Below are 18,535 nucleotides of genomic sequence, written 5' to 3'. Positions count from 1 at the left end.
TGCAAAGCTATGCCCTGAGTGAATAATTTAATTCTTTAAATTATTATTTAAATAATTTAATTTTAAATACATTTAAATTTAAAATTTAAAACACAATAAATAAATTTAAAATTAAATTTAAAATAAACTTTAAATTTAAAATAATTTTAAAATTTTTATTTATTTATTCATTTGGCTGTGCTGGGTTTCAGTTGCAGCACACACTACCTTTTAGCTGAAGCATGTGGGCTCTAGTTCCCTGACCCAGTGGGGGACTAGATCAAACCCAGGGATCAAAGCCAGGTCCTCTGCATTGAAAGTGTGGGGTCTCAGCCACCGGACTACTGGGGAAGCCCCTAATTTTTTATATGCAGTAACCAAAGAGTCTCATCAAGATGTTTGCTATGCCACCTGCTGCCCAGGGGACTTTGGCACCTTATCACACTTTCTCTGAACTGAACCATCTTCATGTACCAAATTTCCATGACAATCAGACTGCAGAGAATTAGAATCTAAAAAGTGAACTGATGTGTGCAAACATCACCTAACCTGACACATAGTGGGATGGTTCCTGACACTAGACATTTGATTATTTAATCTCCACTCCTTCAGAGCGAGGGTGGAACTGTCTTTTGCATTGCTAAGCAATAACACAGATGTCACTGGAATTAGTATTTAAAGAACAAATTGATTGGCAACATGAATTTTAACACCTGAATTTTTCAGAAGAAAGTGCAGAAATCCAGTGAAAGGGGAAGCCTCTCCACTTCCCCTTGATCCTCACTGAGTGGATTTCAGAGTGCTGCAGCTGAAATCCAGCACAGCCAAATGAATAAGTAAATACAAAATTTAAAAATTATTTTAAATGTAAACTTTATTTTAAATTTAATTTTAAATTTATTTATTTATTGTGTTTTAAATTTAAATGTATTCAAATTGATCCTCATTAGGATCAATTTTTAATTACTCCTCCAAATTTAGAAATCATCATAGGGTTCTATCTCAAAACTTGGCCCTGAGACCCAAAGTCTAATTTTTTAATCAATTATTCCCTTCTTTCATATCCAGTGCAATAATAAGGGGAGATGCAATTGATTGCAGAAGGTCTTGCCTCAGGTATATCAGTTAGCCCAGGAAGGAGGTCAGAAATTCCACTTGTGATAGTGAGTGGATAAAGAGTAGTGCAAAACTGAGGGTCAATATTTACTTGAGATAAATCATTAGTATGTTCAAAAAGAAGCAGAGTAGAGATTGGGGGAAAGGAGAGAAAAACTGGTATAACAATAAGCCTGTCTCCCAGAGTCACATAAAAAAACTCACCAATCTAGAAATGGTGAAGAATTGTGCCAGCCATGGATGTGAATTGGACCAAAAAAAAGGCTAAGTGCTGAAGAATTGATGCTTTTGAACTGTGGTGCTGGAGAAGACTCTTGAGAGTCCCTTGGACAGCAAGGAAATCAAACCAGACAATCCTAAAGGAAATCAACCCTGAATAGTCATTTGAAGGACCAGTGCTGAAGCTGAAGCTCCAATACTTTGGCCACCAGATGCAAAGAACTGACTCCTTGAGAAAGACCCTGATGCTGGGAAAGATTGAGAGCAGGAGGAGAAGGGAATGACAGAGAATGAGATGGTTGGATGGCATCACCAACTCAATGGACATGAGTTTGAACAAGCTCTGGGAGTTGGTGATGGAGATGGAAGCCTGGTATACTGCAGTCCATGGGGTCACAAAGAGTCAGACATGACTGAGCAATTGAACTGAACTGAAGTAGTTTATCAGTGTCTATAAAGATTCTTGGAGAAGGCAATGGCAACCCACTCCTGTACTCTTGCCTGGAAGATCCCATGGGCGGAGGAGCCTGGTAGGCTGCAGTCCATGGGGTCGATAAGAGTCAGACACAACTGAGCGACTTCACTTTCACTTTTCACTTTCATGCATTGGAGAAGGAAATGGCAACCCACTCCAGTGTCCTTGCCTGGAGAATCCCAGAGACAGGGAAGCCTGGTGTGCTGCCGTCTATGGGGTCACACAGAGTTGGACACGACTGAAGCAACTTAGCACCAGCATAGATTCTTGGTCGTATTCTCCAAGAATATGGAGATCCTTCATATACATCTGTGATGTAGAATGTTGGACAAATTATTGGGTCCATAGACAAGTCTCAGATCCATCAGGACCATAGTCATGGTCCATGGATACATTCTTGAGGTCTGGAAGAATTGCTTACATTTCAGATTCTCTTCCCAATGTTCAATGAGAACTGTTCAGTCAATGAGAACTTGCATTTTTATTATTGCTTCAAGACCACAAAAGATTACTTATGGATGTAGCTTTCTGGTTCTGAACGCAAGACAACTAATTCTAAATTCTAAAATGTTCGTGAAATCCTAATACCATTTTATTCGCTTGAGATTGTAATCTGAGCAAAGCCACAGAGAAACAGAACACACACAAACATGATCTAATAATTTTCCAATTATTTTCATCCTGCGTGCATAAGGTCATTTCAGCCTTGATCCTTTGCTGCAAAGTAAACACTGCACATGTATAAATAGAGATGGTTTAAGTGCAAATATTTACTGAACGCATCGCAGTGCACAGAGCTCTGGGAACTGACGTGTGGGAAGGTCAACAGGAACTGTGACATGTGATCTTTGGTGCCTCCTGCCATGGTTAACAATCTCCTTGCTAGGACATCTGAAAGTGGAGCTAAGAGAAAGAGAAAAAGCAAGAGGATCAGGATATTTCTGAGTCCTCTGTCCATTCCTATCTTGAGCCATGCATCCCCTGGACGGCACGGATGGTGTGTTCTCAGATGATAGAGTAACCGCACCTTGGTTTACCTTAGAAGTGATGGACTCTGTGTGTGTGTGTGTGTGTGTGTGTGTGTGTTTTGTCTAGCCACCAGCAGTGCCGCCCTTCAGGAAACACGGAAGGCTTTGTATCAGCCCTGCTCCAGAGTCCTGCTGCAGCTGGCAGGGTTGGGATTTGCTCTGTGCCATAGTCACACACACAGCCACACAGTAGACCAGGGCATCCCAGGAGGCCTTCCACCCTGTGGGCGTCAAAGCTGCCTGCACTATGGGGATCCTCACATGGGCTCCTGGGGCCCCCAGAGGTGTCCAGTGGTGATCAGGAAGCCCTCGGGGGACTCCCTGCTCTGCTTCAGGAAGAGCCCCTCCACTTCCATCATGTTGTACATGGGTCTGCCACATGATACTTTAAAGGATTTTCCCACTTTAAAGGCTGTTTGGAAACCACAGCTCTTGTGAGAGCAAAGGCCAGACATCCTTGAGTGTGATGGAGACTGCTTGGGTGTGAGGATACACCCCATCGTGGGTATGTCCCTGCACCCCCACGTCCCCTGCTCATGGCTCAGAGAAGCCACGTGGAGCCGTGGCTCCAGTGGGTCCAGGTGTGCTGGTGGGTCACATGCACACACAGGTGCACACACACATCACACACATCACATACACACATGGCACACATGCACACACACGCAGTACACAGATACCACACGCACTATGCACATAGACTTACACTATACATAACACACCACACATACCACATACACATACACCACACAAATACGCAATATGCACAAACCACACACACCACAAACACGTACTTACACTATGCATAGCACACACACTCTACACACATCACGTACACATGTGACAAGCATGCACATGTACACAATATACACACACCACACACATGCACACATAAACTGCATACACACCACAAACACCACCACACATACCAGACACACACACACACACTATATACATACACTCACATGACACATACCACATGCACCACACACACCACGTACACATACATTACGCATATGCACGCACACTATAAACACACATTACACATACCACACACACACCATGTATCATGTACACCACATACACACAAACACACCATTTGCACAGTACCCATGCAGACATACTATACACACACATCTCACACATCACACAAATCACAAAGCACACATCACATACACAAATACTGCACACACCAAACAAGCCATAAATCACACACACACACACACACACACACGCACACCCCTGCCTATGGCTGATCATTGAGGCCAGAAAAATGATGATGATAAAAATGAAGTTGACCAAAGTGTCTGTAAGATCCTTAGACTTCTGTCTTACTTCAAATCAAGGCAGGGTTTTTACAGAGCAATAACATTGATGTTTCACATTAAGATACACTATTAGATGGCTGGACTATATGGATGCATTTTCTATGTTGTACAGCAAATCCTCAAAACCTTAAAATACAAATTCATTATCTGACCATTTCCTGGGGTCAGGAGTCCAGGTACCGTTGTCTGAGTACCCCCAACTCAGGACCTCACAGGCTGAAATCACCATGGCTACTGGGCCTGGAGTCTCATCTGAGGTTAGGTCCTCACCCAAGTTCATTGGTGTGCATGCTTAGTTGTGTCCAACTCTTTGTGACACTATGGACCATAGCCTGCCAAGCTCCTCTATTCACAGGATTCTCCAGGCAAGACAGAGAAAGTGAAAGTCACTCAGTTGTGTCCGACTCTTTGCGACCCCATAGACTACAATGGAATTCTCCAGGTCAGAATACAGGAGTGGGTGGCCGTTCCCTTCTCCAGGGGATCTTTCCAACCCAGAGATCGATCCCAGGTCTCCCACATTGCAGATGGATTCTTTACCAGCTGAGCCACAAGGGAAACCCAAGAACACTGAAGTGGGTAGCCTATCCCTTTTCCAGGGGATCTTCTTGACCCAGGAATCAAACCAGGGTCTCCTGCATTGCAGGCAAATTCTTTACCAACTGAGCTAAGAGGGAAGCCCCACACAAGAATCCTGGAGTAGATTTCTATGTTCTCCTCCAGGGGATCTTCACAGCCTAGGGATCAAACCCACGTCTCTTATGTCTCCTGCATTGGCAGGCAGGTTCTTTACCTGCTGGCCACATAGGAAACCCAAGCTCACTGGTGTTGAGCAGGATCCATTTCCGTGTGACCTCAGGGCTGAGACCATCTTCTTGGCTCCAAGAGGCCATGCCCCCATCCCTGTCATGTGGCCAAGCAGGGTCTCATGGTCATGTGGTCACAGTGGGGCAGCTTGCCCCTCGTCACCCACAGGACCTTGTCTCTACAGTTCTAACCCCTGTCTGACCTCTAGACCCTCTTTTAAGCTGCTCATCTGATTAGGTCTGGCCCACCCAAGGTACTCCCCTTTCAATTAACTTAAAGCCAACTGATTGTGTCCTTAATATATCTGCAAAATCCCTTCACCTTTGCACAATATGTAACCTGATTTTGAGAATTATCCATCCATCACAGTGACAGGTACCACCTACATGGAGGGGGAAGTAATTACGCAGGTGTGTACATCAGGGGGTGAGAATCTTGGGCGCTGTCTTAGAACCCTGCCTGCCACACTGAGCTCATTTAGAAAGTCTGCTTGGAGGACCTCATATGTTCCAGACACTGGCCAGGGCCCTGGAGACACAGGAGACAACAGGATGACCTGGTGAGACTTGCAGGCTGGTGGGGGAGTCAGATATTTACCAGTCATTCCTGAGTGGGTTACGACCCCAAGTATCATGAAGAAGAGTCTTCAGAGAACCTGGGAATCCTAACCTCATCAAAGCTGGTGACAGAGAGGGTTTTCTTGAGAAAGTGGGAGTTAGCAGAAGATGAGTGATGAGTAAGAGTTGTCAAAGACGAGGTGGAGGGTGGGAAATGACCCCAGGCAAGAGGAGCCTAAGGCTGTCGGTCATCATGTGTCAGTGACCTGATGTGAGAGATGCACCCCACAGCTGGGGACCTAAAATAGGGTCCAGTTCTAAGGAATGACATAGAGCTGGGAAGAAAGCCCAGTATCTGACTGGATTTGTCCACATGGAGGTTTAAAGGGCAACTTTACATGTCCACTGACAGACAGTGAGGAGGGAAGAGAAATTCTAGTTTTGGCTTTTGCAACCAAGAAGATGGCTGTGCCAGTCCCTGCACTAGGGGAGGAGGGAGGTGTCAGAGAGAAGGTGGTGAGCCCTGTTTGGAAAAGGATAGTTCTAAGGTTTGTGAGTCAAGAGTGGAAATGCCGGGGTGATCGGATATTTGTTAGATGTATGAGCTCTCAGAGCACCTCGCTGCAGAGAGCAGGTCCAGGCACTTGCTCTGCAACAAGAGAAGCTACAGCAACGAGAAACCTGTGCACCACAAGTAGAGAAAGCCCACACACAGCGACAAACATCCAGCACAGCCAAAATAAATGAATAAATAAAATGTTTAACTGACTAAAAGGAAACACCAGGGAGGAAGGGCATTCAGGCTAAGTTGACCTCACTGGAATTTTGCAGAAGGCAAATGAGGATGATCAGATATTACCTAGGGGTGACAGAGAATGGAGACTTTGATCAGACATTGTGGGAATGTCAAGTGTAGTATGGCAGCTTCCCAGGTGGAGCAGCAGTAAAGAATCTGTCTGCAGTGTAGGAGATGCAGGAAACATGGATTCAATCCCCGAGTCAGGAAAATCCCCTGGAAGAGGAAACGGCAACCCATTCCAGTATTCTTGCCTGGGAAAGCCCATGGACACAGGAGCCTGGCAGGCTACAGTCCATGGGGTCACAGAGTTGGACATGACTGAGTGACTGAGCTAACTGATTGAGCAGGATTCTTGTTGAAGTGAGCTTTTAGAGGACATGGCCAAGAATAGGGCTTAGGCAGTTCTCAGATCATTGGTCCAAGATTTGGCCCAAGATTGTGTCAGCACCCAGGGTGGCTGTAACAATATCCCTCAGACTGGGGGACCAACAGCAGGAATGTGTCCTCTCACGGTTCTGGAGGCCAGAAGGTCAAGGTCAGGGTGTAGGCAGGGTCTGTTCCTCCAGAGGGCTGTGAGGGAGCACAGCTCCCTGGCTTGCAGGGCATCTTCTCCCTGTCTTTACATCATTTCCCCCTGCCACGGCCTCTCTGTGTCTACACCTCCTTTTTCACAAAGACACCAGCCACACTGGGTCAGGGCTCCCCCAAATGACCCCTTTAACTTGATTGTCTCTGTAAAGATACCATCTCCAGATAAGGTCACGTCCTGGGGTAGTAGAGTTAGAGCTTCCACATGTGGGTGTCAACTGGGAAAAAAAAAAGCACAACATGAGAATTGTGAATTAAGTTTTATTTGTGGCATAATGAGGACTGTATCTTGGGAGACAGGTTTTCAGATAGCTCTGAGAAACTACCCCAAAGAAGTAGGGGGATGGTCAGTGTATATATGATTTTTGTGAAGGGATTACTTACAATCAAACATGTTTTGGCAGAGACTCACTGCTGGTCATAAGGAGCAGATGTCACCATGAAAGATTTTAGTGCTTTGGTAGATATGAGGAGAGGCAAGAAGTGGGCTCGTAAAATCTTCTGCTCTATCTGAAGACTTGTTCTGCCAGTTCTTCCCAGAGCACACAGGGCCGCATTCCTGATTTCCACACTGAACTCCTTTCCAGAGGTGTTAAAAGTCAGAAGTTGCAGTGGCCGTGATTTAATCCTTGTAGAGGCGGATTGGCAAGTACCAGTTTGTAGTTTGCACAGGTTTGGGGGACACAATTCAGATCCCAACACTGACTCCTGATGAGCAGAGCAGAGAGCGTGGCCAGGCCTGTGGGGTCCTGTGGGGTAGGGGGACAGAGTTGGGTGCAGCACTGGGGGAGGGGGAAGTACCCTCATTTTGTGACTAAATATCCTACTTTTCCAGTTCCAGGCCCCCCTGCCGGGGTCAAGGCGGCAGCGGCCTCAGCCTCCATGGTCTTCGTGTCTTGGCTGCCACCCCTCAAGCTGAATGGCATCATCCGAAAGTACACGGTCTTCTGCTCGCATCCCTACCCCACTGTAAGTTTGTAAATCACCCCGTTCCTTTCAAGCATCTTCCAGAAACAAGCCTCGGCCTCCCATCTGGGTCATTCTCCTTTTGTTTCCACCTACTTGGGTCTTCCCAGTGGTTTTATTTTTCTCTCTGCTGTCTCCACATACAAAGCAAGGTTCTCATTAGCACCTCATTTGAAAATAGACTTCTGAATCCTTCTAAGGGACACAATTGTTTGGAATTATTGTTTATTGGGTGAGTTCCCACGAAACTGCCTGCTGGCTTTATCAAAATCAAAACCCAGAAGGCTTAATTGATAGTCAGTGGACAACGCCTATTGATTTTGCTGTTGCGCTTGTCTTCAAATGCCTCCCCCGCCTGCTTCCCACCTCCCACCTTGCCTTCCTTCCCTGCCCATTCCCCACTGAGACTTAACAGCAGACAAAACCCTGTTGTCCTAGAAATGAGGGACTTTATCAACAATCTGTGACCCTCCCAAGTACAGTGTGTGTTTGTGTGTGTGTGTGTGCACGCGCCTGTGCTCAGTTGCTAAGTCACATCCAACTCTCTGTGACTCCATGGACTGCAGCCCGCCAGACTCCTCTGTCCATGGAATTCTCCAGGCAAGCATGCTAGAGTGAGCTGTCATGCCCTTCTCCTTCCCAACCCAGCGATCCAACCTCTATCACTTGAGTCTCCTATATTGACAGGCAGGTTCTTTACCACAAGGGTCACTTGGGAAGCCCCCAAGGACAATAGTTAGCTTCATTCATTGTGGAGGAATTAAAAGTTAGAGTACTTAATATGTCAAAGTGCAGTATTTATTTTCATTAATATCATCACTGAATAATACTTACAGAGTTAAACTGTTTCTTAAACAAACAAAAAAAATTGAATATCCAAGAAGGACATGATAAAGAAAACAAAAAAATGGTTTATCAAATTGATGATGTCTTCACAGAAATGTTTATGGCCTTTCCTGAGGTAGGCACTATATCCAATCCATCCTTCTATCTCCCAGCTCCTGGCATAAAACTTGACCTGCGTAGCCATTCAATAAGTGCTTGTGGAATGAATATGCAAATTAAGTTTGGCTTTATTGTGGTGAAATATTATAATATAAAATGTACCTTTTCTAAGTGTTTGGTTCAGTGGCATTAAGTCCATTCGCATTGCTGGGCAACCATCACCACCATCCATCTCCAGAGCTCTTTTCATCTTCCCAAACTGAAACTCTGTCCCCGTTAAGCCCCAGCTCCCCACTCCTCCTCCCCTGGGCCCTGGCAACCACCCCACGTCTGTGTGTGTATTAGTCGCCGTCATGTCCTACTCTTTTGCAGCCCCATGGACTGTAGCCCAGCAGGCTCCTCTGCCCATGGGGTTTCCTAGGCAAGAATACTGAAGTGGGTTGCCATTCCTTCTCAGGACGATCTTCCCAACCCAGGAAAGTCTAGGAATCTCATACATATCAGCAGAATCAGATAGTGTTTCTTTCTCTGCCTGGCTTATCTCACTGAGTGTGTTTGAGGTGAATCCATGCTGTAACATGTGTCAGAATTTCCTTCCTTTTAAAGACTGAATAGCATTCCTGAACTAATTTACTAATTAATTTTTAATTAAAATGGTATGTTTTCTCAAGTCTAGAGTCTAAATGGGTCCAGAGGCCTGGTGGCCCCCTAAAAAGTGAGGATGATTAACAGTGGGGAGCCAGGGGGAGAATGGGGCTGAGGCCCACAGGGGCTCATCTCTCACTGAAAGGTATCAATTGTACGTTCCGCTGTTTATACATCAACAGCAGCACCTCTGGAGTTGAAGTGGAGACTTAGAAGTAATACGCTCACAGTTGTGTTTCAGAACTTGTGTGACTTCCTTATTTGGTTTCAAACATGCTATTAATTCTCACCTGCTGAATCCTGTGTCAGATCCTGCCATCAAAGTCTGGAGGTACAGAGCCTCATAGATGACACGGTGGGTGGCCCTGTTCCTCTGCTCAGAGGCCAAGCACTGAGGTCCCTGTGCAGGTTCTGACCCGCTGATCATCAGCCCTGACGTAGCATCACATTCACCAAAAAGATGCTAACTTATTGCTGAAAGTGTGGCCACATTTCACTAGCATTCGAAGGGCTTCTTTTTTATTTTTTTATTGGAGGATAATTGCTTTACAGTATTATGTTAGTTTCTGCTGTACAACAGCATGAATTGGCCATGTGTATACATATATTCCCTCCCTCTTGAGCCTCCCTCCATCCCACCCCTCTAAGTTATCACAGAGTACTGAGCTGGACTCCCTGTGTTGTACGGTAGCCTCCCACTGGCTATCTATTTACACAAGGTAGCATATATGTGTCAAAGCTACTCTCTCAATTTGGGGTTTCTTTATTTTTATTCAGTAATTCATTTGTCTATTTGCCATAGGACTCACAATTACTGTTTGACTCCAACAAACTAGAGAGAAACCAGAAGGGTATAGGGACAACCAGCAGCTCACTCTCATCTGTCTTCCCAACTGGCTCTTCACATCTAAACTAAAAGCCCCCACCTGGCTTGTTTAGAATTAGTTCTGAGTGACTGAGCCTTTGCTGAGCAAGCTCACATCTGCGGACCTCGGGTGCCGTGTTAGTCTTCATCCTCCCAGCCTACAAATTTCATCCTATAAAAAGAGAAGTTGCTAGCCTGATCTCAGAATGGAAAAGTGTGTAAGATGGAATATAAATGATTTGCCCAGGGATTTCCAGTCTCCCTGCACAGAATAATGGGATTCAACCTCCCAGAACCTTCTCAACAAGAGCCTTCCAAAAATTACAGTAGTGAGATCGAGCCAGTCATAAAAGGTGGGAAATACAATGAACTTCTCACCCCACTGATGTCTTCCAACCACTAGCGGTGTCTTTGTGCTGTCTTTTGCTCTGCTGTGTGCTCAGTCGTATCTGACTCTTTGCGACCTCGTGGACTGTAGCCCACCAGTCTCCTCTATCCATGGGATTCTCCAGGCAAGAATACTGGGGTGGGTCACCATTTCCTCCTCCAGGGAAACTTCCCAGGGATTGAACCCACACCTCTTGCATCTCTTGCACTGGTAGGCTAATTCTTTACCACTTGTGCCACCTAGGAAGCCTGTGCTATCTTTGCATGCATGCTAAGTCATTTTGGGCTTCACCTGTGGCTCAGGTGGTAAAGAATCTGCCTGCAATGTGGGAGATCTGGGTTCGATCCCTGGGTTGGGAAGATTTCCTGGAGAAGGGAAAGGCTACCGAATCCAGTATTCTGGCCTGGAGAATTCCTTGGACTGTATAGTCCAGGGGGTCACAAAGAGTTGGACGTGACTGAGTGACTTTCACTAAGTCATTTCAGTCGTGTCCAACTCTTTATGACCCCATGGACTGTAACCACCAGGCTCCTCTGTCCATGAGATTCTCTAGGCAAGAATGGACCATATTAAAAAAACAAACAAACAAACAAACACTGTTGATCTAGAAGTGTATAATCATCACCGAGGTGCCTATGGTCTCCTGGGAAGTGCCACTTATTAAGCTTCTGGGAAAGCCCAGAACCCCAGAGCTGTCCTCAATAATGAAAAGTAATCAGAATCAGTTTTCTTCCATCTCTAGAGCCTCACTGCTACTCGCCTATTTCAAACATCATTTAAGACCACGAGGTCTATTTTTAATAGACTTTATTTTTTAGAGCAGTTTTAGGTTGACAGCAAAATTGAGTGTGAGCTGCAGAGATTTCTCATCTGAGACCTATTTTTAAAATAATACCATTACAAGGAAAGATCAGAGAGAACTAATGCAAGTCTCTTCAGAGGTGAAGAATTGAAAAATTCCCTCTACTAGTCTGTGCTTTCCCATGGAGTGAATAAGAAACTATAAATTACTAGAAGGGGGGATTTTTTTCCCCTGTCTTTAGTTTCTGCAATTTAATTTTAAGTCAGAAAACTGGATGCTATCAATTTTCTGAGGCTTTTGCTTTTCTGCCTATGTAGCCAAAGAAACACAAGAGGGCAGCCGTAGTTCTGTATATTTTCCCTGCTCATGTATCTGATTTTTTTTTTTTTGAAATGACTTCATAGTCAAATGTAGAACATGGGAGGATAAATTAGGACACAGCATACTGTGTAATTTAATCTTCTTTATAAGAGTCCCTCAGCTAACCTCCTTAACAGATGTAAATTTTCTCTGAAGGTCCTCGATTCATCCCCCTTCCTTGTGGAAGGGCTTTGTTAAAAGACACAGGCTCTTTCCCCTAATATGTGAAATGCCTCATCTGATTATAGGCATTTGTTTCATGGTGTTCTCTCAGGTCAGCTTAGTAAAAAGGCATCAGAATATGAAACTCTGTGTGTTGCCAGACAAGACACTGTAAATTTGTCTCAAGACTGTTTGCCTAAAAGTGGTGCTTGGTAAACATTAATCTCATTGTAGGGGGCTAGTTGATGCCATGAGACATCCACCTCCCCAGTCAGAGCAAAATCTCAAAGTCCGTTTGATTCAGGAATTCATCCATATCATTTTGGGACCGTGGTTATTATTTTAGTACATAATGGTTTGGATGATCAATTCATGCTCTATGAGAAGAGATGGAAATCTGAAGAAGCGAGCTAGCCTTGTAAGGTCCCAGGTAGAAAGAAGCTAACCTGGGCTTCCTTTCTAATAACCCTCCCCACTTAAAAGCAGACTATGAGAAGGATTATATAGTACAGAAGCATGAGGATGTAGAAATTGTCTATTTTGCAGTGCTAAGCTGATGGATGTAGAAATGTGAAATTAGATAGCCCGAACTTTTTGTTGCTAAGTTGCATCTGACTCTGCATCCCCATGGGCTGTAGCCTGCCTGGCTCCTCTGTCCATGGTATTTTTCAGGCAAGAATATTGAAGTGGGTTGCCATTTCCTCCTCCAGGGGAAACTTCTCATTAATGAAGAATAAAAATCAGAAAGCCTAAACATTATATCAATGAGCTGTGATCTACCTCAGTTATTCCAGTTTCAGATAATATTGCTAGCCAGTTCCTACGTGTCATAAGGCTCAGTAGATGTTTCTGGGTGAGCCAATGAGACTTGTAGCAGCTGACTCTCCTCCGTGTACTCCACACCTCAGAATTAAGCAAATCTTTTGGGAAGCAAGAAAGTAACTTCCAGCAAGTCCAGACAACATTCAAACCAAGGTAGCAGGTGTGTGGAGTTTCAGCTTCAACATCAGTCCTTCCAATGAATAGTCAGGACTGATCTCCTTTAGGATGGACTGGTTGGATCTCCTTGCAGCCAAGGGACTCTCAAGAGTCTTCTCCAACACCACAATTCAAAAGCATCAATTCTTCAGCGCTCAGCTTTTTTTATAGTCCAACACTCACATCCATACATGACCACTGGAAAAACCATAGCCTTGACTAGATGGACCTTTATTGGCAAATTAATGTCTCTGCTTTTTAATACGCTGTCTGCTGCTGCTGCTGCTAAGTCGCTTCAGTCGTGTCCGACTCTGTGCGACCCCATAGACGGCAGCCCACCAGGCTCCTCTGTCCCTGGGGTTCTCCAGGCAAGAATATTGGAGTGGGTTGGTCGTAACTTTTCTTCCAAGGAGTAAGCATCTTTTAATTTCTTGGCTGCAGTCACCATCTGCAGTGATTTTGGAGCCCAGAAAAATAAAGTCAGCCACTGTTTCCACTGTTTCCTCAACTATTTGCCACGAAGTGATGGTACTGGATGCCATGATCTTAGTTTTCTGAATGTTAAGCTTTAAGCCAACTTTTTCACTCTCCTCTTTCACTTGCATCAAGAGGCTCTTTAGTTCTTCTTCACTTTCTGCCGTAAGGCTGGTGTCATGTGCATATCTGAGGTTATTGATATTTCTCCCAGCAATCTTGATTCCAGCTTGTGCTTCCTCCAGCCCAGCGTTTCTCATGATGTACTCTGCATATAAGTTAAATAAGCAGGGTGACAATATACAGCCTTGACATACTCCTTTCCCAATTTGGAACCAGTCTGTTGTTCCATGTCCAGTTCTAACTGTTGCTTCCTGACCTGCATACAGGTTTCTCAAGAGGCAAGTCAGGTGGTCCGGTATTCCCATCTCTTTCAGAATTTTCCACAGTTTATTATGATCCACACAGTCAAAGGCTTTGGCATAGTCAATAAAGCAGAAGTAGCTGTTTTTCTAGAACTCTCTTGCTTTTTTGATGATCCAGCAGATGTTGGGAATTCGATCTCTGGTTCCTCTGCCTTTTCTAAAACCAGCTTGAACATCTGGAAGTTCACGGTCCACATATTGCTGAAGCCTGGCTTGGAGAAATTTGAGCATTACTTTACTAGCATATGAGATGAGTGCAATTTTGTGGTAGTTTGAGCATTCTTTGGCATTGCCTTTCTTTGGGATTGGAATGAAAACTGACCTTTTCCAGTCCTGTGGCCACTGCTGAGTTTTCCAAACTTGCTGGCATATTGAGTGCAGCACTTTCACAACATCATCTTTCAGTATTTGAAATAGCTAACTGGAATTCCATCACCTCCACTAGCTTTGTTCGTAGTGATGCTTCCTAAGGCCCACTTGACTTCATACTCCAGGATGTCTGGCTCTAGGTGAGTGATCACACCATTGTGATTATCTGGGTCGTGAACTATGTGCTAAATATGTGTTCAGTTGCTCAGTCATGTCCAACTCTTTTGTGAATCCCTGGGCTATAGCCCACCAGGCTCCTCTGTCAATGGGATTCTCCAAGCAAAAATACTGGAGTAGGTTGCTATTCACTCCTCCAGAGGGATTGTCCCAACCCAGGGATCAAATCCACATCTCTTACGTCTCCTGCATGGGCAAGCAGATTCTTTACCCCTAAGCCACCTGGAAAACTCATTGTGTCAAATGCTCTCTGCCTGTAGTTTTCAAACTTGTTTCCTCATGACTCATAATCAGAAATACATTTTATGATCACACTCCAGTACACACACACACACAAAACCAAAGCCTTGTAAACAACACTTCACTTACTATACACAATGCACTGTGATATTCTCTGGTATTTTCTGTTCTATGGGTTTTTTTCTCTTATTTTTAAAATGGTTACTAGATCTGCTAAATTGCTTCTATGGCCCACATTTTTTAAAATACTGCTTTTCATCAGTTCATTCCGATGATGACCTTATGCAAGAGGGGATGTTATTATTCTCTTCTTTGTACTGGTACTGACATGCAGACTGTGCAGCCTGCCCAGGACACAGCTTAGCAAGGTTAAGACAGGGGCTGCAGCCCGAGGGAGCAGGACCCAGATTCTCCACCCTGACAGCTTACTGCCCTCCCCAGAGAAGTAGGCGCCATTTCTCTTCAGCATCCCCAGCACTGATTTTTAGCTCAGCTTTGGCATAACCGTAATCTCCTACATCATTGTTAGATGGGCATACCTGGGCTCCCGGAGTACTTTGTCAGTTTCTTCAGTACAGGGACCACTGTTAGTCATAATACTGGAAATCCCAGTATTATGCTGAAATAGTGGGTATTCAGCAAATGCTATGTTGAATTAAACCTTCTGGATGATGGCTATGAGTCATCCAATAGAGGTTAAATTGAATAATGAAGTTTCTGCTTAATAAGGCAGAGAAAGTGTGTTAAATACTTTGGGATTCTTTCCATCCCAGAAGGATTTAGACAGAACGCCTGCACTTTTGAATCACTGACTTGGAAATCATTCTTCCATAGTTTCAGCTACATGACCTGCTGCTGGACATCTTTTTTTTGTATATATAATAGCAAAGCTGAAAATTATGGAGATACCAGAAGTCACTTGGACTTCCTGGTGGCCCTGGTGGTAAAGAACTCATCTGCCAATGCAGGAGACATGGGAGATGTGGGTTCGATCCCTGGGTTGGGAAGAACCCCTGGAGTGGGAAATGCGACCCACATATAAGTATTCTTGCCTGGAGAATCCCATGGATGGAGGAGCCTGGCGGGCTATAGTCCACGGGATCACAAAGAGTCAGACATGACTGAAGTGACTTAGCACACACAGAAGTCACCCAAAGAGTACATAGTCATGTTCTTCGTGTGTGTGTATACGCTAAGTACATGAAACACCTAAGGGTTTCTAAGGAAGCTCAAGAATATACTTCCCCAAAATTTTTATAAATTTTACAAAAACGAGCTGATTTTCAAATGCTTAGATGTTGGTCTGTCTTAAGGAAACTTTTCTACTTTTTTCCCCCAGGCATATGATTGTACTTATGGTACTAATTGCTAGAGTAAAATTTGGTTAATCACAAGAGCATCAGTTCAGTTCAGTTGCTCAGTCATGTCTGATTCTTTGCGACCCCATAGACTGCAGCACGCCTGCCGGAGCTTGCTCAAACTCATGTTCCATTGAGTCGATGATGCCATCCAATCATCTTATCCTCTGTCATCCCCTTCTCCTGCCTTCAATCTTTCACAGCATCAGGGTCTTTTCCAATAATTTAGTTCTTCACATCAGGTGGCCAAAGTATTGGAGTTTCAGCTTTAGCATAGATAGAGTCTAATCCATGCCTGCCACACAGAAGTGTGACAAAGACCTGCTGGCACGTGATTAACTGCATATGTATTTGTGAAACACAGGGCTTCCCAGGTGGTACTAGTGGTAAAGAAACCACCTGCCAGTGCAAAAGACATAACAGATGCAGGTTTGATCCCTGGGTCGGGTAGATCCCCTGGAGAAGGGCATGGCAACCCACTCCAGTATTCTTGCCTGGAGAATCCTGTGGACAGAGCCTGGTGGGATGCCAGTTCAGTATTTCATGGCCAGTTCTGATGAAATATATTCTAAATCTGCTTTAAACTTTTTATGCTGCAATTTACATATATTTGTTGGACCCCAAGTCTTTGAGGAGTGAGGGGAAGAACATGTTATGTTTTATAATCTGATTCTTTAAAAAAAATAAACAATAATCTGGTTCTTTCTATTCTCAATGAACCAGCCAATAACTGCTCAATATTTCTGTTAAGTCCATATAATTAAAAAATAAATCACCATCAGTTGTCCTTCAGTTATATTAGGCATCAATCAGGTGAAGTTGTCCAGTTTCTCTAACTGATCAAAATGCAGGATCTTCCCAGGTCTCCCACATTGTAGGCAGATTCTTTACCAGCTGAGCCACCAGGGAAGCCCAAGAATACTTTAGTAGGTAGCCTATCCCTTCTCCAGCAGATCTTCCCAACCCAGGTATCGAACCTGGGTCTCCTGCATTGCAGGCAAATTCTTTACCAACTGAGCTGTGAGGGAAGCCCAACACATATGTTAAGATTGGGCAAAAGCTTGACCTTTAAAATCCTGAACCTGATTTTGTACTTTATTGAACAAAGGAAAATAGAAGCATATATTCAAATGGAATTTCTGTACAGAAACAAGCCCTGAAATTCACTTTTCAAGCCCAGTCTCACAAGATTGCCTGCCCAGTTTTGCAGATAAATTGCCAATACACATACTGGCTTTGAGCTACAATTCATTCAGACTAGACAGTGGTGTAAGCTTCCTCATTGCTTCTTTTCTCTACCTGAGTAGCCATAGATGAAAATGCCTTTTTGATCAACTAGCTTTTGGAGCTTTTGAAAGATTCCAGCTTTGAAAACAGATCATCTTTTTGACTTGGCCTGATACAGACATGGGTTGCTATTTAAGGAAATAAATGGCTTTAAATCTTCCTCAGTTAAGAATGGCTATCCTTTCCCCAAACTGTATTTTATACCTCTATTATGTGTATCACTGAGAAGAGCCCTTCTCAAAATTTCTTTCTCATGTGTGAAAAGTTATATAATCCTAACCCAGTTCTTTTGTGTAAAATTTGTTGAATAGGTGATAGCAATCAAGTTAATACAGCACTTTTACAGAGAGATAATTTTTATGGCAGATAGTATAACAATGGGAAAGGGATGAGCCAAAATTATAGTAAATGGAGGTGATTTTGTTAAAAAGAGAGTGAGGAATACAAGAATCCTGTAATGTCTGTCTGGTTATTGAGATGATGCCTGGATTTTAAACAATATCATGGAGAGACTACTTTCTTTATTGCCTTTTCTGGGTATCAACTGTAATTCACTTCCAGAACATTGTAACAATAATGTTTATATATGGGAGGCCCAAGATTAAAATAGTTTATGCTTGGAACTCTTTTTTAAAAGTAGTCCATAACCATTTACATAATAGCCAATCAAGCGATCTTGGTAAAGTATAGAGGAAACCACCAAAACTGACTGATGTAGAACAAGAAGCTTTAATGTGCTATTATTTCAATGGGAACCAATCATCTTAGTCTGTTTCTTTAGGAAGATCTTTGTGAAATATTTCTTCTTCTAAAGATGAGTGGATAAGAAAGCTGTGGTACATATACACAATGGAGTATTACTCAGCCATTAAAAAGAATACATTTGAATCAGTTCTAATGAGGTGGATGAAACTGGAGCCTATTATACAGAGTGAAGTAAGCCAGAAAGAAAAACACCAATACAGTATACTAACGCATATATATGGAATTTAGAAAGATGGTAACAATAACCCTGTATACGAGACAGCAAAAGAGACACTGATGTATAGAACAGTCTTTTGGACTCTGTGGGAGAGGGAGAGGGTGGGATGATTTGGGAGAATGGCATTGAAATACATATAATATCATATATGGAATGAGTCGCCAGTCCAGGTTCAATGCACGATACTGGATGCTTGGGGCTGGTGCACTAGGATGA

General features: G+C 43.8%; 1 protein-coding gene across 1 annotated transcript in view; it reads left to right on the top strand.

Moving 5' to 3' along the window:
• The window catches only part of DSCAM (DS cell adhesion molecule), a 692,286-nt gene that overhangs the window by 588,640 nt on the left and 85,111 nt on the right, over window positions 1–18,535 (top strand). The window contains exon 20 of the mRNA XM_070363231.1: window positions 7,732–7,865. Coding sequence (XP_070219332.1) covers window positions 7,732–7,865 — 134 coding nt within the window. The remainder of the gene's footprint in view (window positions 1–7,731; window positions 7,866–18,535) is intronic.

Source organism: Bos mutus, chromosome 1, assembly GCF_027580195.1.
Source record: "Bos mutus isolate GX-2022 chromosome 1, NWIPB_WYAK_1.1, whole genome shotgun sequence".
In the NCBI taxonomy this organism is placed as follows: domain Eukaryota; kingdom Metazoa; phylum Chordata; class Mammalia; order Artiodactyla; family Bovidae; genus Bos; species Bos mutus.
This window is presented reverse-complemented; position numbering and strand designations above follow the sequence as displayed.